General features: G+C 51.8%; 2 protein-coding genes across 2 annotated transcripts in view; both read right to left on the bottom strand.

Annotated features, from left to right (window-relative positions):
- Positions 1 to 2,861: 2,861 nt before the first annotated feature.
- Positions 2,862 to 17,228, bottom strand: IVD (isovaleryl-CoA dehydrogenase). The gene is made up of 12 exons (XM_027662140.1): positions 17,074 to 17,228; positions 15,243 to 15,332; positions 13,876 to 13,927; positions 11,070 to 11,239; positions 9,578 to 9,671; positions 9,180 to 9,316; positions 8,583 to 8,679; positions 7,377 to 7,470; positions 6,351 to 6,432; positions 5,823 to 5,927; positions 5,185 to 5,257; positions 2,862 to 5,085 (listed from the first exon to the last, which is right to left on the bottom strand). The coding sequence occupies exons 1-12, from the start codon at positions 17,209 to 17,211 to the stop codon at positions 4,952 to 4,954; spliced, it is 1,266 nt and encodes a 421-aa protein (XP_027517941.1). The 5' UTR covers positions 17,212 to 17,228; the 3' UTR covers positions 2,862 to 4,951.
- Positions 17,229 to 17,281: 53 nt separating this feature from the next.
- KNSTRN (kinetochore localized astrin (SPAG5) binding protein) overlaps positions 17,282 to 18,494 on the bottom strand; it is a 4,565-nt gene continuing 3,352 nt past the window's right edge. The window contains exons 6-8 of the mRNA XM_027662155.1: positions 18,327 to 18,388; positions 18,129 to 18,203; positions 17,282 to 17,560 (exon numbers count right to left, since the gene is read on the bottom strand). Coding sequence (XP_027517956.1) covers positions 17,429 to 17,560; positions 18,129 to 18,203; positions 18,327 to 18,388 — 269 coding nt within the window. The 3' untranslated portion in view covers positions 17,282 to 17,428. The remainder of the gene's footprint in view (positions 17,561 to 18,128; positions 18,204 to 18,326; positions 18,389 to 18,494) is intronic.

Genomic DNA, 18,494 nt, shown 5'->3' with positions numbered 1-18,494 from the left:
GCAGCCCCTTCCAATGCCTGACAGCCCTTTCCTTGAAGAAATTCTTCCTGAAAAGAACCCTTCCTCTTGCCTGGAGGACATCAGTGGAGAAGGGCAGGGTGTCCTGCAGCAGCACTGCCTCAAAGTTTTGGGGGGGACATCACCCCCCCCACTCATTGTGGCAGCTTAGGGCTGGAGCGAGGAGGAGCTTGGGGAGAGCTCGCGTTCTTCAGGGGTTCAGGATCGCCCCATTTCCCCTAGATCCCTCCGGATTGACAGATCCCCACACCTCCGGGTCTGCCTGGAGCTCCACGTGCCGAGGGGAGCCGGCTGCTGTCCCCCCTCCCCCGGCAGCTCCCTCCTCCCGCCGGCGCTGGGCCGCTGCCATTCCCTCTGGCGAGCGCTGCTCCAGCCTTTTTCCCCCCATTCAGGCTGACAACTGGGCCTCAGCATCAGCTGCTTGTTGCTCAGCATCAGCCTTTCAGCAAACAGCAGGTGCAAGCGGGGCGACCCCGGGCTGTGCTACAGTAATCCCGCGGCCCCCCCGCGCCCCCCTGGCTCAATATTGTCCCCTCGGCTCAAGAATGTTTTTGTCTCCCCTTCACAGTTGTGAATTCTTGTATAGATTGAAAAGAAATCTCTTTCTGGTCTTGCTGCGGGGCCGTGGCTGGGAGGAGCGGGTGCCTCGCTGCGAGGGCGGCGTGGCCGGCACGGCTGTGCGGGAGGAGCGGGCAGCTGCCGCCGGGACACGGGCACGGAGCGGCCACCGGGACACCGGGACCGTGTCCTCTCTGCCTGCACCCGTGGCTGCGGGTACACGTGGCTTTGTGGGCTCTCGCCCCCAGCCTGGCAGAGAAACCGGCTCATCACCCGCATGTGGGGGCACAGAGGTGGCACAGCAGCAGGTCCCTTTCTGTCCCCCGTGTTTAACGCTGCCCGGAGCCCCGGGGGGGCGCTGAGAGGTGAGTGGGATCTAAACGGGCAGAGGTTATGGAATAACACAGCGTGCTGAGCTGCAGCAGGGAGGCGGGAGCCTCCGCAGGGATGGAGCAATGAGCCACACGCCGCTCAGGCACCACCACAGAGCTCGGCCCCAGCACAGCCCCGCACAGTGAAATCAGGACTCGCTGACACTTTCGTTATGTGTCACCCTGTACTGAAATCACTCAGAGCCCAGCACGGGAGGGAAACACCATCTCCCCACGGGTTGTCAAAGCCTCACTTCCCCTCATGGAGCAGCTCCCCAGGCAAGAAACCGCATCCTCTGCCCCACAAACACACAGCCACGAGCACGAACACACTGCCCCCAGCACGGGCTGAGGGTTCCTGCCCGCCCCTGGAACAGGCAGTGACACAGGGCAGCCGGGAATCCCATCTGGCAGCCCCAGCAAGGACTCAGGAGGGGTTTTTGGGTGGGAAAGTACGGCACCCAGGCCCCTGGGGAGGAGCGGGGACAGCCACTGCCCTGCCCAGGGTGCTGTGCAAACGCGGGGCCCTCTCCCACATCCTGCACCTCTCGGTGTGGTTTCACCTTTCCCAGCGAGGTTTGCTGTAATCACAGCCCAGCCGTGGCTCCCCAGGCCCAGGGGCTGGCAGCCCAGGTGGCCCCACTGTGGCCCAGACCCTCCACAGCAGCTTTTCCCTCACAGACACATTTTAACACAGCAGTCCCTGGTGTGTTTATACAGCAAACAGCTCCCTCACACTGTGGGCATCCCCAACACCACCAGCCCCTCCTAAACTCCAGTTTTGGACACAGCTTGGAGGAGCTGTGCTCCCTTCTGCCCCAGGCAGCACGAGGCAGAACCCCAGAGATGTCATGGCCCATCTTCTCCACTACATCTTTTACTTGCCTCGGGTTTCTGCATCAAACACGGGCAGTGCCCCAGCTCACCGTGAGCCCAGTTTTTCTACCTCAGGTTGGCTTTCCCTGCAAACAGCTCCAGAAGAGGACTCATGGAGCAAAAGGGATCAATTAAGGAACAAGTTACAAACAAGTTCCTGACAGCACTGGCGTGAGGAATTTACCACAGCTCCTTGCACGGGAGGAACTGAAGAGAGCAGAGCTGCAGCACCCGTGGCAGAAGGACACAGTCCAGCCCTTCCTGTGCCCAAAGCACATAAATCAACTGCTGACCTGTGACACCGAGCTGGCTGCTGCAGGACAGGGGCTTCACACAGCCAAAGAACCTGGGAACACCTCAGAACCATTTCACTGAAAGGTTCTGCTGGGCACAGGTTCTCCCTCCTGCCTTCCCCAGCACAGGCAGCATTTCTGTGTTCCCAACAATCTATGTGCCACTTCCTTACGGATCCCAGAATCACTGAGGTTGGAAAGGCCCTCCCAGCCCATGGAGTCCACCCTGTGCCCAATGCCCACCCTGTCACCCAGCCCGGAGCACTGAGTGCCACATCCAGTCATTCCTTGGACACCTCCAGGGATGGGGACTCCACCACCCCCCTGGGCAGCCCCTTCCAATGCCTGACCACCCTTTCTGTGAAGAAATTCTTCCTGATGTTGAGCCTGAACCTCCCCTGGCACAGCTTGAGGTTACATCCTCTCTTCCTGTCACTTGCTGACCCTCCTTCCAAATCCCACACTGCTGAAATAAATTGTGTTACCTTCATGAATAATTCCCTCTGCTCTCTGTGCCTCCTCTGCTCAGTGGCCAGCCAGCTGCACACAGGGCAAGGATCTCGAAAAGCTGGGAAGATGCAGCACATCCAGCCCTGCCACCAGCCAAGGGCTGTCAGGCCAGGCCAATTTCCATCACAAATCCATGGCAGACACAGTTGGATCATGCCCAGAGGCACGGCACTCTGTGTGTTCCCTGTTAGCTTTGCTGCTCTCCAGAGGAGGCCCGAGGCACAGCCCACATGGATCACTGTAAATGTATTTATTTTAAATGAGAATTAGGGGGGAAAGCTGTGGTTGGGAAGACAGAGGGAGGGATAAGCAAAGAAAGCAACACTACCCGTTGCTGCCAGCTCAGGAACCAGAACCAGATCCTGCACTTCCCTCTGCTGGGACCCCCTCCAGCAGCACAGGCCACAGCAAAAGCTGATTTTATTAGTGTAGCATAAATATTAACCCCCTTTTCCCCCAAGAAGCCCTCCCAAGCCCTTCTTTCCAGCCCCTTCCCAAGGCAGCTGTGGAAGGGAGTGAGATTTGAATAACACAACCCTGCTGAGGATTTATGAATCTCTCCCTCCCCTGCCCTGTGATCCCTTAGACATTGATTCATTTTACCTTCAACTCCAAGGTGCTGATCAGCCTGGAAAGTGAAGGCATTATTAAGTATGTGTATTAAAATCAGGCCTCTCCAGTGGTAGAGGACAGGTTTAAAAATCTCCAGGTCCCTTCCACCTAGAAAAGCTATTTTTAACAATCTGAATCTCGCACCACCCTGTCGTGGCTCTGACACTCCTTGGAGAAGCTCCTCTGGCAGAGATGGATCTTAACAGTGATCCAGGAATTGTGCTGTGATAAAACACAAATGTCTGGTCATGGGAGTAAATTCTCATAGCCCTGTACAACAGTGCACTGAGTGTTTCCCACGTGCACCTCAAGGTTCACTTCCACAGCATTTGGTGCAGCTCAGGATGATATTCCTGACAGGCCACCTCTGTCCACACCCTGTCCAGAGATTTAGGCTGAAAATTAAACCCTGGGATGCTTCCCAGGTGGAGCCCCACCGAGGCTGAGTAAATACCAAGTTTAGGAAGAAGGTGCTGCCACCAGGACTTTAGAAGCTTTTTCTGGCTCTTTGTGACTTTCATAAACTCCTGGTGACTTACCTGGTGACTGAGGTGAGTGAATTTTCTTCAATCTGTGGCATTTTAAAATTGTGTGTCAGTCTGTCCCCTGGTATGGACAGGTGTGAACTACAACCACAAAATACACACACTTCAAGGTGATTTCTGTTAAAACTGCTGGGAGTTGCCTACATGGCAACTGTTTAATTCATTAACTGTTCAATCCTATTTCCAGCATCCCATTTTGATTTGTGATTCACTCTTTAAAGCTGGCAGGACACTGTGCAATTTCCTTTAACAAAGCCAAATCAACCTCAATCTGCTGTACAAAATATACACTGGGATCACCCCCAAACACCCTGTGCTCGCTCCAGCTGGAGGTGGAGTGTGAGGACAGGCTTTGCCAAAACAACAACCTTCAGAGAACAAAACCCCCAAAAAGTCAACTCCTCCTGCCTGCTTCATCCATAGATGTCACAATACAGGTCTGATTGTCCCCAGAGCAATGGATGGTGGCACCTCTGAGGGAATGACCCGGTGGGAGCAGTGGGTCAGCACAGCAAGGACTCAGGGCTGCACCAAAATACCTCCAGAAGCAGCCGGAATAAGAGAAGAATTCTGCAAATAGAATGGAATTCTGCAAACCAGCAGATGTGGGATTTAAGGAGGCCTTAGGAACCAGCACCTAAAACACTGCCTGTGCACGGATGATGCTGAGCATTGATGAGCAGCCACCCCACGATGTTGCCGTCGAGTTCCCAAAATGAAAGGCATTAATCCCACTGGAAGGAAGTTCCACCTTCCAGTGGCAATATGCTAAATGCTAACTGGTTAATGGCACTTTTGGAAAAGAATAAAATTGCTCCCTCCTTGTCCATTTTGGCTTTTTTTGGGTTGACTTTCTGTGCTCAGCAATGGCTGCACAGCCCTCGCCAGCCTGTCCTGGTGGGGGGACAGACCCTCGGCCCTGCAATGCTGAGGATCAACAGCTCAGGAACAGTGTGAATCAGGACGATCACAACGAGACAAAACCCTTCTCCTGCCATGCCACCCTCTGATCCCTTTGTCCCAGCCCACTCCAGCAGCTTTTGTTGCCAGAGCGGGCGGAGGGGAGTCCGTGGGTGGCAGTGCCAGGATGGCAAGCGGGAAGCAGTTGTGCGCTCCAGCCTCGTGCCCAAGGCCTCGTGGTGCCGGCGCTGCCCCCGCCCCGGGGCCGTTACTGGAAGGTGGCGTTGAAGGCCCTGCCGATGATGAGCCTGCGCACCTCGCTGGTGCCCGCCCCGATCTCGTAGAGCTTGGCGTCGCGCAGGAACCGCCCCATGGGGTAGTCATTGATGTAGCCGTTCCCACCTGCACCCACAACAAGCCAACGTCAGCCCCGGCCCCCATTCCAGGGGCGGAGGGTGGGGCGGGAGAGACAAGAGCTCTCCGGAGCCGTCAGGGACTCACCCAGGCACTGGATCCCGTCCAGAGCCACCTGCGTCGCACACTCTGCCGAGTACAGGATCACCCCGGCGCAGTCCTGGGGGACACAGGACAGTGAGCAGAGGGGTCCCCTGCTGCCCCGACCTTGCCATGACTCTACACCTGCTAAGAACCCTGAACACCCGATCCCAGGGCACAGGGGGCTGCAGCAGTGTCCCTGTCACCGCACAAAAGTTGTGAAGACAGAAAGAGGAGAAAAAAGAGACCAAGAGAGCAGCAGGGGAGCTGGCCTCTCACAGACGCCCATCAAACCCACAGGAGACCAACGTGAGTTGATGTGGGATGCAGAGCTCTGTGCTCCCGCTGTTTAACACTCAGTCTCCTCCTCTGACAGAGGTGTGGTGGCATTGTGGAGGTGACAACACCTCCAACGACTGCTCCAGCCCTTACAACAGTCGTGGAGAGGTGTTTGGGCTTCCAATAAACCCCTACTGATGCTGCTAAAACTGTTGCCTTGTAGAAGGAGGCTTGCTTTTCATTTGGGAGTGGAAAACAGCCCTTTGGGGTGTGAGGGCTCATTGCAGAGAGCCTCCCCCCGGGCTGGGCTCTGGGACCAGAGGAATTGCCCCAGGACAGCCGGGCCGGGCGGGAGCTGAGCTCACCTTGGCGTTGAAGTGGCCCTGGTCACAGGCCTTGGCCACGTTGTAGACGTACTGCCGGCACGCCATGAGCCGCGTGTACATGTCTGCCATCTTCCCCTGCATGAGCTGCACACACAGGACACAGCACAGCAGTTAACAGAGGGAGGGGGTCACACGTCCCCAAACTAGAGGTGGGAAAGGACACGGATCCAGCAGCCAAGAGGGAGCTGGAGGCTCTTTTAAGTGACAGACTCCCAGATATCGGCCACAGTCCCTTACCCCCCACAGCAGCCTGAGGGGAGCAGGCTCAGAGATCCTTTTGCCTTCTCACCACATCTCGGAATCCCGGAATTGTTTGCATTGGAAGGGACCTTAAAGCTCACCCAGTTCCATCCCCCTGCCATGGGCTGGGAACCTTCCACTAGGCCATCATCACATCATGCAGCCCCAAGCACAAACCCCGTGCAAAGCCCCCCTCCCCACAACAAAGCTCTTGGTCTTCCCATTCTAAAAAGAGGACAAACCTTCCTAACTCCTCCTCTGCCTCACCTGGAAGTGGCCAATTTTCTGTCCAAATGCTTCTCTGACATGCAGGTATGGAATTGCGTGGTCAAGGACAGCTTGCATGAGCCTAAGAAAAGCACAGGTAATGCAGGACAAGGGAAACAGCAGAACTAGTCATTAATAATGAGTTAGCTTTGGAGGTATAACCCAAGGCAAAAAGATTCTCACAGCTAAATGGTATCCTGCTGCCTTCCTACAGCTCCACTCAAACAAGGCTGAGAATAAAATCCAAAGGTCCCATATTTCTCCCTGGTGCTTCTTTGGGACATCCTGTGATAAGGTCTGGCCTTGTAATTCAGGGGCTGAGACTTGGAGAGCTTTCTCACAACCACAGCCAGGACAGTTTGTGCTGCCTCACATCTCCAGAGCTCCCAACTCAAGAAATACCAGCCAATGCCATAAAAAAAGCACAGGCAAGAACAAGGAGGGGGAAAAAAAAATCTTCCTCCTGCTTTGTGGAAGTTGGTCTTTCCACATGAGGATTAGTCCAGAGAGACCACTCGGGAGGACAAAATGAGTGGGGTACAAATAGTTACTGGGGAGTTTAAGAACTGAATAAATGAAGCACAAACCAGTGTGTGACTCTCTGGATAATGTGTCAAATTTTAAGGAATGAGTAATGCAAATGAGCTGGTTATTCCCAGAGTAATCCACACTGGAGGGATACACAAGCCAGCAGTCGGGGACTGAGGCAGATTTACCACCTCTGGGAACCAATCTTTTCCAAAGCACCCTCCAGGAGAGTCCAGTGGAGCAGCTACACCGGTGCTGGTGTCCTGTGCTGCTTTGGGCTGGGATACCCCACAGGATGTCCCTGCTCCTGCCTCCTCTGCACCTCGCTTCCTTCCCAAGGTTGATCCAGCCTCTTCTCTCCTGCTGCCCCAGTATCCCAGTTCTCCATCCAGGACACATCCTACTGAGAGCTGCAGCCCCTGAAGGGGCCCCACTGGGCCTGGTGGCCTCCAAGGACCCTTCTGGCCTTACAGCCCATCAGAGATGACAGAACCTTACCCCAGGGGCCCACCAGAGAGCACGAGCCTCTCCAGGTCCAATCCACTCATCAGGACGTAGACTCCTTTGCTCAGGGCCCCCAAGACATTTTCAGCTGCAAAGAGCAGAGGAAAAGTGATTATTTATGTGCAAAACTCAGCCCAGCTGCTGTCTGAGGACCTGTGTTTGTCTGAGGACCTGTGTTTGTCTGAGGACCTGTGTTCTCCAGGGCTTGGAGAGACCAGGGCTGGTGGGAGGTGTCCCTGCCCATGGCAGGGGGTGGAATGGGATGACCTTCAAGGTCCCTTCCGACCCAAACCAGTCTGGGATTCTATGAGAAAGGACTGAATATCCTGCAGTCACATGAAATGGCTTCAAACTGGTTCAGCTTCCAAGGCCAAAGATCAGAAGGAGCACTAATGGCCAGAGTGCCAAGTGTGTTCACTTCCAACACTGCAATGATGAGCCTCTCCATGTCACCACAAGATGGAAATCCCGTTTCCATGAGAACACGCTGCTCCCTGCAGATGATTCCTGGGAGATGATCAGAGGACTGGGGCACTGGCCTTTCTGATTTCAGAGTGGAGGGATCCAGCATAGTTAGAAATGTCAGGTTTCAGCTGAAACTCTTCTACTTTGGCTTTTGGTGGTGTATGGGGAGCAGGACAGCTCCTGGCTCTGCAGATGTGCAATCCTGATTTTCATGACTCTGGATAAGACATCTCCACTTGCTCTAGAGAGGCTGGAAATTTTCTATCAACAAAAATAGCCACTGGCATAACAAATATTGCTATTACAGAGGCCCCTGCTATACTAACTAGTGGGGTAAGGATGGCCATTTTCAGGCCCTGACCCCAAAAGAACTCCATGTTACAGGCAACCCAAAAGCCTGTTGGAGAGTCTCCAGTGACAAAACCTTCCAGGGAAAGCAGCTCACCCACATATGAGATGGGAACTCTAATGGGAACAAGTTTCCTGGGAAGCCTCAGCGAGGCTTTGGAGAAGCAGTGGTTGAGAGGTGGGTCCATGAGGCCGAAACAGCAGTGACCTGACAAGGAAAGTGCTCCCTCCCTGCAATCCAGCAGATTGCACTTCCAGTTCCACCAGCTCCCTTGGAGGCAGATAACATCTGCAAAGCCCTCTGGGTCACAGGCTGAACATGGGTGTAATTAGTGATCCAACTTATCTGATCAGGCAGGAAACCTCCCCAACTGGAACCCGACTCACCAGGGATCTTGCAGTCTTCAAAGATCAGTTCACAGGTATTAGACCCTCTCATTCCCAGCTTATCCAGCTTCTGGGCTGTCCTGAAACCAGGCGTTCCCTGAAAGTCAAGGTAGTAAAAGCACAGTTCAAATCTCAATTCTGACAGACTAAGGAAAGTCACGAGAGGTCTGTGAAATTCCCCTGACCACAGGAATATGTGCAGGGTGCCAGGAGGGAGTCAAAGGGAACTGGGACCTAGAACAGGTCTAAGTGCAAGTGCAGAGAAACACCCCTGCATGAACCCCGTGCACCCATTTTCTAATGCACATAAATACTATATAAATGAATTGGACAGCTGCCAACAAAGCCCCTCCTACAGCAAGGGATGAAGGTCTGCCAGTAACTGAACTATTCTAATCACCAGGTTAAGTCCACCGGAAGGTTTACTGATCCCTGAGATTTTATATTCTTTTATTAAAGGTTCCTTTTCTATTTTTCAGGCAGAAAGCAGTTTGTCTTCGAGCACGGGGCTGACAGTTCTAGAAAGAAAACCAGCTGGCTTTAAATGAGGCAGTGAGGGATTGAGCTTTAACAACCTGTGGGAATGGCTGAACCCACCCTCTCCACGATGAAGGCGGTGATCCCGCGGGAGGCCGGGACTGCGGTAATGTCAGTTTTAGCATAAACAATGAGCACATCTGCATCCGGCCCGTTGGTGATCCAGAATTTGTTCCCATTCAGAACAAAGTAGTCTCCTGCAAGCCAAGAGATGAGATCTGTTAGCTCACAATGGAGCAACACCAATATCCCCACTCTGTGTGTTCCCGAACAGGATTCACAGAATCCCAGAATCATTTAGGCTGGAAAAGCCCTCCAAGTTCATCAAGTCCAACCTGTGCCCCATCCCCACCTTGTCCCCCAGCCCAGAGCACTGAGTGCCACATCCAGTCGTTCCTTGGACACCTCCAGGGATGGGGACTGCACCACCTCCCTGGGCAGCACAGGACAGGCCTCACCTTTCTTATCTGCTTTCAGCTTCATGGACACGACATCAGAGCCAGCGTTGGGCTCGCTCATGGCCAAGGCCCCGATGTGCTCCCCGCTGATCAGCTGCAAGAAAACACCACCATAAGCTAAAGGGGGAGAGCAGCAGCGTTGTTTGTTCCCTCTTTACCCTCCCTGGCTGTTTTCCTGCACTGGACCCCCACAGCCACTGTTCTCTGCAGGAACAAAACCGAGAGCCGCCGTTCCCGGCACAGCCTGAGCAGGAGCTCCCTCGTGCTGTGCTCAGGGAACAGAACCACATCCCAGTGGGATGAGATGACTCAGCTCTGCCTGAGCTAGACAAGCACAGCCCTGCTTGCACAACACACGAGGAAGTGCCAAAGAACCACGCAGGCACCATATGCCTCTGCCCAGCTCCTGCCTGTGCTTTGTGCTGCCCTTTTACACAAACAGCAGTTGGGGAACACAAGAGGCCAACGAGGGGGTGAAAAGGGCTGGAAAAGTTGTCCACAATGTTTTCACAGCCCAGTCCCCCCACGCTCACCCCACAATGGCAGATGGACACCCTCCTCCTGTGCCTGCCCACACCAGGCTCTGGCAGAGCTGTTGCTTCCTCTTCACTCTTATTTCACTCTGCCCTTTTCTCCTTGCCTTTTTGCCCTCCCTGTGTACTTTTATCCATCCTCTCCCCGTTTTGATCTCTATTTTTTCCTTAAAAAACAGACTCAATGCCTAAGGTATGTTCAACCAATTGAAGCCATCAACGCACCACTACGGAAGTTTTCATGATCTGCTCAAATCTAGTGAAGCACCTCTAAGTGCTCTGTCAGGAACCAAGACGAGTCAGAGCTGAAGTGGCTGCACATCTCATGGAGGGGCTGAGAATGAGGCATGAAAATACACCTGAGCAACGAGGGCAGCTCGGGGTCACACATCTGCAGGGTGCACAGTGCTCTGAGGAAGCGACACTGCACTTTGCATGCGGCTTAAATCAAGTGTCTCGTGCTGATCCTTTCACTGATAATCTCAGCGGCTCATTCGATGTGCTCGTTGCTCTTCCATGCATTTAAAAACTGAAATTTATTTAACACACTGGAGTCACGAACATCAACGCCCCAAAAGATGATGGAGTTTCACACGTAGGTAATTAGCAGGCAAGCCAAGCGTTTGGGCAGTGAGAAATGGGGAACGTAAGACAGGAAAGCAGTGGCTTTCACTCAGAGGTCTCAAAACAATTTGGGAACTTGGAAGAACATCACCAGTGCCGCCTCAAAGCCTCTTTTAGTCACATAGCTCCAGCATGGAGCTTGGCATGGGACGAGGTCAGTGCGGATTAACAGGACAACAACTGACCAGCTACAGAAGTTTGGCAAGTTCAGTATTCCCCAAGGTTTGGTGCCTGAATTCTGCTGGTGCTTCCGGTATCGCACACTGTGAAAGACACCCACCCCTGCAGCCCAAACTCAGCTGCTTCCCAGCTTTCCCCCCGCTCCAGCCACGGACCTTGGGCAGGTACTTGTGTTTCTGGGCGTCGTTGCCGTTGCGCACGAGCTGGTTGATGCACAGGTTGGAGTGGGCGCCGTAGCTGAGCCCCACGGCCGCCGACGCGCGCGAGATCTCCTCCATCACCAGCACGTGCTCCAGGTAGCCCAGGGCAGAGCCCCCGTATTCCGCTGGGAAAGGGGAAAGACCTCCCGTTACCCACCACGTGCACGAGAGCCCGGGGCTGGGCTCGGCCTCGGCTGAGATCCAGGACACTTGGAACGGTTCTGGGTCTGTCACTGTCCCTGAGCTGGGCCCTGCTGGCTCTCCTCATCCTCTCTGGATCTCAGTGCTCATCCTCAAGGCACAGGGACACTATTTTTTCAGCATAATCAACCATTTAGTTGTACAGCACAGTTGATATGCAGAACACGCACAAGGACACATCCCAAATAATACTGACACTGCACAACGAGTCCTTTTTGTCAGCCATCCTCAGGTGCAACCTTCATGTGACCATAAAGGTTAAATCACCAAGAGCAACCTCTGTTAGGTGAGCAGACAAAGGAACACAGGCAAGGTTTGTGAAGTCCACATGTGCTTGCCCCCAAACAAGAGAGGAATCCTCAAACTGTTAAAAAAAATGGGGCACTAAGGACTTTTCTGAGCCCACAAGTGTGCAGGACACCAGAATTTTGAGGAGTGGCCGATTCAGAAGGAGAATGATGCATAAGTGTAACTGCTGTGAATTATACAAGGAATATGTAATTCACCAGTGACAAAAACGTGGATTCCGAGAGAGGATGAAGCGAGACAGAGCAGCACTGAGAACCCAGCTGGGCACACTGAGCTGAGCCTAAAACTAGTGGTAAGGGTTAAGGTCACACAGTAGAACAAGGAGAGGGAAGGCAGTAAAAAGAGAAGGCTGAGAAATGCATAATGGCCTTGAGCAGCTAACAGCCTACACAAATATTTAGATATATACCTACCACACTTTATCTACACACAAATACAGTCCCTTCCCAGCCTAAATGCTTTGTTCTACAGTAGGAAGCAAGTGGTTGTACTGCTAAGGGAAGAGCTACATCAGGACACAACCACTGAGCAGCAGCGGGGGAGGAAACCCAGGAACACTTACTCATCACCAACGTGAGGGCTGCAAACAAGAGCAACAGGGGTAAGAGCAAATCTGTCTGTGTGCTCAGGGTGACCAAAGGGCTGAGCTTGGAGAGGTCCCAAATCCCTCAAATGAACCCCACAGCCACTGGCACCATGTGCAGCCTTTCCTCCCACTCGACTCGTTTCAACTCCTGCCTTTACCTGCAGGGCTCTTCATCCTCTGGAATCTCCTCTCTCTACCACAAACCAGAGTGCAGGGGTTTGCTCTCCATATCCTAAAAGATGGGGCTAACAGTTTGTCATATATGCCAAAACAAGAGAGTTTTCTAATAATTCCTATAAAATGGCTGGATTTGGTGCTTTTGCCTCATGAGAGGCAAACTGCTCAACTGTGAGCATTCCTGATGCAGGATTGCTTTGCCCTGCAAGAGGAACAGGAAAATGATCCTGCCAGACTCCTCTTCATGTAACAGAAGCCATGGTGTGATTTAGAATGATGCTGCCCTTTCAGAGTTATTCTGTATACATGACATACCTGTATTAGTGTTCTGTGGTAAGTACATATTTGCATTTCCTAACTTAACACTTCATAAAATAAATGGGAAATCACAAACAACACAGCTTTCTCAGTTTTCAGAAGAAAACAAACAGCACTTATTCAAAATGCTCCTTTAATAGGCTTGATCCACCAGTGCCCAAATATTTAATTGTGTATGCCCATGTAAGACTCCACACCATCTCCACATCCTAAATCCCAGGCTCCACCTCCTTCAACATACCTGACACCAATAAAGAATCACACAAGTCCACAATCCAAAACAAGGTGGAAAATCCTGGGTGTAGGAGGGTTTGAGAGGTAAACCTTTGAGATAAAGGACAGGACTCAGGAGGGGATGGCTCACTGATAATGTGGGAAACTACTGTAAGCCTTGGGCACAACATCAGAGGAGAAAGAAGGGAAGAGGGAGAAAAACCAGGAGCAGCAGTAAATGGGGAAGAGGAAAGGGAGAGAAAGCAGAAATGCAAAGTCTTCTAGCACTGAGAGAGGCAGAGGCATTATTTTGACATTGCTATTCAGCTGGATCCTGCAGAGGCCTTTCCACAGCCACATCTAGAAAACAGACTTGTCCACTGGGAAAGAAAGGCCCCATCAGCCCCTTTTCTCCACTCAAGGCTTCTCATTCCCCTGCTCTGCTTTCAGCATGACCACACTCATCTGTAACATTCATTAGAACACTTGCACTGACCTGGACAGGGCTCAGTAAGATTTACCCTCATTTTCTTCTGGCTGTGGTCAGCTCTCCATTACTTATCTCACCTTTTCAGAGCATTAGTTTAGACCCTTTAACTTCTCCCATTACAAATGAACACTTGTTCATGGATACTTTTACCTCTAGCTCTCCTTCTTCCAATCTTGCTTCATATCAGAAATGCACAAAGGTGTTTGAGGTGCACACGTTACACCTGGAGAAACCATTTCTGAGCAGTGCTTTTAAATGGTGACAGGCCATTCTGTAACCATCCAGAAGTCTGACAATGAAAAAGGATTTGGACCCAGAGAAGAAAAACATCCGTTTGGAAAGTTTTTTTAAAGACACAGTGATGGGATAGAATGGATGTCACATCAGAGACAAGGCTGCTATGGACTGGAAAGTGAGAGTTTAAGTGGTCTCTCCCAGCAGGAGGTAAAAGGTAGGAACAGACTTACCAGGAGCTGTGATCCCCAGAACTCCCAGTTCTCCAAGTTTCTTCCAAAAGTCCTACAAACACAGAACAAGGAATGAGCCCACACTCGCAGTCAGGGCATCAAGCATAAAAAGTTTCCCCAGGGAGCTCACTGGAAACATCAGTTTGTCCCCGGGACATCACAGGAATGAGGTAAATCCATCGATACCCTGTTGCTCCCACAGTGCAGCTCCAGCCCTGGGGCTGAGAACTCGGGCAGGCCTGAGGACACAGGCTGGGCTACACGTGCGAGGAGCTGGTGGAATTCAGTGAATATTCACAGGGCTAAAATTACTTCCGGAAGGACAACTCCTAAGATGCGAATCTTTGCTCACTTTAAGTAAAATTTCAGTGAAATAGCATAAGTTCTCCATGACTAAAACCCTGGAAACAGGAAGAGATGCTGTGAGGTGGCACTTTAAAATCACTTCTTCCAGTGGTTTTTCTCTATTCTTCTTCCAGTAAAACAGGAACTGGCAACTAAAGGCAAGGAAGCCTCCTTGGGAGAGATTAAAAAACAGGAATGTTACAGCCACGATGTAACATAGAAGGAAAGGATGGTCCTCCCCACCGAGGATCACACGTATCCTGGTGGGACCATCTCCCTGCTGCTCCTTTCCTCTGCTACACGATGGACACCCAGGGGAGCTCTCCCCACATGGCCTCTGTGTCCAGCAATAAGATAATTATCAGGATTAATCTCCAGAGAATCCAAAAAGTACAATTCAACAGCTCTGGATGACACCTGGAGTGCCAGGGTAAATTTACACACTTCACTTCAAAGCCACGCATATATCCCTGGAAATGTCAACATGAGAACTCTGGGACATCCTGGCACACATTTAGAGCTTTTTGAGTCTTGTGGAGCTTATGAAAACCAACAGTCAGATCTCTTGTTTCCAGCAGTCAAAGCACCCCGTGGCACAGAACTTGTCAGGTTTATGAGGAAGGCAAGCTTCAGCTGGACAGTCAAACCCCACGTCTCGGCATTTGCACACAAATATTTTCACGACAAGTCTGAGAGGAAACTCATGTCCAAGAGAGGGACTGAGCCAGGAAAACACAAAGCACACGTGTTGGGGAAGGAGCCTGAACAGAGCCGAGCAGAAACCCCATGGTAAGAACCTGAACAAGACCATTATCCATATTTTTTATTATTACCTCTGGGTTCTGCCCCAGGGTGCTGAAAATTGGTAAAAAAACGATAAAAGAGGAAATCATAAAAAGGTTCTCTGTGGCTTTTAAGTTTGAAAAGCTAATGCCATGTTCCTGTGGTGTGCACTGGGATTGTCTGGACTAAGGTGCAGATCCAAGAACCCCCTTTTCCACACATACACATGGAATACTTGCCCGCATGCCTTTGAATTCATTCTCCTGGTCAATCTGTTGAGCCTTTGGAGCCAAATGCTCTTGGCAGAACTTTGTCATGGTCTGTCTAAGCTGGGAGAAGAGGGGAGGAAGAACACACATATTGCATCTCATCAATACATCCTCATCTTCCCACAGGTCCTGCCAACATTCCCCTGCCAGGCAATTCCAGCATCCCAAACCCAGAAGCACAGGACCATAAAGAAATCCTCAGTTCAGTTTACTGGCTGGAATACCCCATGAAAGGGTCATTGGTTTTAGTCTTTTAAAAAGGAGCTGAAATACTTAAGTTCATCTCAGCATTTACCTTAATCTCACCCCAACATGAGAGAATGTTCCTGAACTCCTGCCTGCACTGGGGTTTTGGGGCATGTTTTTGGGCAGGGAACTTTGAAAGCAGGTGAACTGCACTTATAAGGTGCTAACCCCAAACACTGGCTGATTATAGTGCCATTTAATTACCTGTAGATGCCTATAGTAGTTAGAGATGCTCATTAAAATGTGTCCACATATGAAACTGGAATTCCATTATCTATCCTACTATTTTCTACAGAGGGCAAGTTTGATAGAGCCAGGTATGTTCACTGATCCAAGTGTTAAAAAACTCAAAATCTTTTTTCTAAACCTTAAATACATACTTGAATTAAATACATAAATACACTTGAATATATACATGTATTCTGCAGAAGTCTATACACAAACTAAGAAATTATACACACTTCAATAATGAAGTGTCTTTAATACAAAGATTTAAAACTTCTGCCTGTATATTACAGCAGAATTTAATGATCCCTTTTTTATCTTTTTTGGTTCTTTATTCTCACCAATTAACGCTGGTGAAGGGATGGTTTTAGAGACTGAAACCCTGTGCTGTTTAACCAGAACCTGTACGAGGAGCAGGAGCAACAAACCAAAATGTGCCCACACCTCCCTGTCACCGAAGCATTCTCTTTCTTACAATAAAGAGATATGTTAAATTTCCATGGCCACATGGATTCCAGTACCACCAAACAAGCTTTCTCCCAACTGATAGATTTAAAAACTTAAAAGAACCCCAAAACTCACATTAGATACAGAACAAAGAATATGCTGAGTTGGCAGGGACCCCCAAGGATTAAAGTCCAACTCCTGGCCCTGCACAGGACACCCCAACAATCCCACCCTGTCCCTGAGGGTGTTGTCCAAATGCTCCTTGAGCTCTGGCAGCCTTGGGGCCACGACCAGTGCCCTGGGGAGCCTGTTCAGTGCCCAACCACCCTCCGGGGGAAGAACCTTTTCCCAATATCCAGCTTAAACCTCCCTTAGCACAGCTCCAGCTGTTCCCTGAGTTCTGTCACTGGTCACCAGAGCAGAGTTTGGTGCTGCACATTGGGAGGGAGCTGTAGACTGTTATGAGGTCCAAGAACTATTATCCTAAATCTTTAGGTGCTCCGTTGGGCAGAACAGGCTGGGAGAGCTGCAACTCTTCTTTTGAGAAGATCTGATGAGACCCAAGCGACTTGTTCCTTCGGTGACCACGTGTCTGGAGACGACTCGCGATGCAGGAGGCCCAGCGTGGTCGCAGCGGGTGCTCCACGGCGAGGAGAGCGGGTGCTCCGGGCAGGAAAGGTGTCCCGGGCGGGAAAGGTGTCCCGGGCGGGCCACGTGTCCGGGGCGCGCCAGTGCCGAGTGCCGCGCCCCCCCCTGCGCGCACGGCGATTGGTCGGCGCCCGCCGCTTGCAACCAATGGGTGCGCGCCGGGCCCGCCACACCCCCCCGGGCGCGGATTCCCGGCCCGGCCGGTCCCCGGCGCTGCTCCGCGTTCAGCCCGTACCTGGCGCTGCTCGGCGCTCAGCCCGTTCACCGTGTCGTCCACCGCCAGCCCCGCGCCGCCCCGCCGCAGCACGGTCGCCAGCGCCGCCCGCGGCCGCCTCGCACGGCCCGCCGCCCGCCCCAGCACCGCCGCCGCCATGGCCGCTCCCCGCCGCGACCCCGCGCGCACGCGCGGCCCCGCCCCGCTCCCCGCCCGGGAGGGGCCGGAGGACAGTCCTGCACCTTTAATGGAGCAAAGTACCGACGGGACACACCGGGATCCAGCCATCCCGGCTGCTGCGGGGCAGGGACCGCTGAACCAGGGGTACAACAGCAAACACAACCCCCAGAACCCCAGTCCAGTCCGTCCTCATGCCTCACATCGCCAGGAGGTGCTCCAGCTCATTGAGTGTTGCTGTGTGTTCCTCGATTTCTGCTTGGAAGGAGGAATGGTTCTCCAGGGACTGCTGGCTCTCCTCCTCTGCTGATTTCCACATGTCCATCCCTGCCTGTGGAGGAGTCAGTGCACACCCCGTGTTACCAACACCAGAGGAAGGAACAGCAAAACCACGTCCTAAAGCAGCTCCAGCCAAAGATCTGAGCCCTTCCCCCTAAACCAGGCTTAAGTGTGGCATTCTTTACCTTGGCTGCTGGAGGAAAATGTCAATTTACCTGCAACCAAAATTTAGCAAGTCTCATGTAAGAGCTAATCAATGAAGTAGCTGTTAAGTCTCTTCCCAAGGACTGCAGAGCTGTAATTCAATGACTGTTTTGGTCTGTGTATAGATAAGTATTGAAGCCACTTGTGCTTGCGCCCTTCTCAGTTCCTGAGACACTACCCAAGGTTGCTGCTCTGCAACAGCTTCCAAGTTATATCAGATCCTCTGAATTCCAGAGTAACAACCACACTGGCAGCTTCCTCTATTTAGAAGAGGAGTAGCACAGTTTCCTGAACACATTTATATCAAAAAACGAGTACTACAGGTTTTCATCTAGTTCATGTGGAGAAAAGAGGAGCAAAATAACCTCGCTGAGCACCTACTGCTCATTGCCTGGTTGAGTCAGTGACAGTCTCACCTGAAGCACCTCCTTCTCTTCTGCAGAGGTTTGGTTTAACAGCCTCAGTTCTTCTATGAGCTTCTCAGTTAACAGCTGAAGAGGAAAATAATTTTTAATATAATGCAAACAAATGTGAGTGCCAGCAGATGTTTCAGCATCAGGAGGGAAGGGCAGAGACACAGAGACCCCTCAAAGCCCATTCCAGACCTTTCTTACCATTGTCTGTTTCTGGCATTCCTGGGTCTCCTTTTCCTGCTCCAAAATGTTGCTGCCTGTAACTAATTTAGGAGATGCATTAGAGAACCTCTAATACACAGATTTTGTGTTTGTGAGAACAAACAGCTTTTCAAAGCAACTTTCTACAGCAAGAACAACTAAGTTAGT

The sequence above is a fragment of the Corapipo altera genome, unplaced genomic scaffold (genome assembly GCF_003945725.1).
Source record: "Corapipo altera isolate COAL_440 unplaced genomic scaffold, ASM394572v1 RXGC01000072.1, whole genome shotgun sequence".
NCBI lineage: Eukaryota > Metazoa > Chordata > Aves > Passeriformes > Pipridae > Corapipo > Corapipo altera.
The sequence above is the reverse complement of the archived record's forward strand: the minus strand, read 5'-3'. Positions and strand labels throughout refer to the sequence as shown.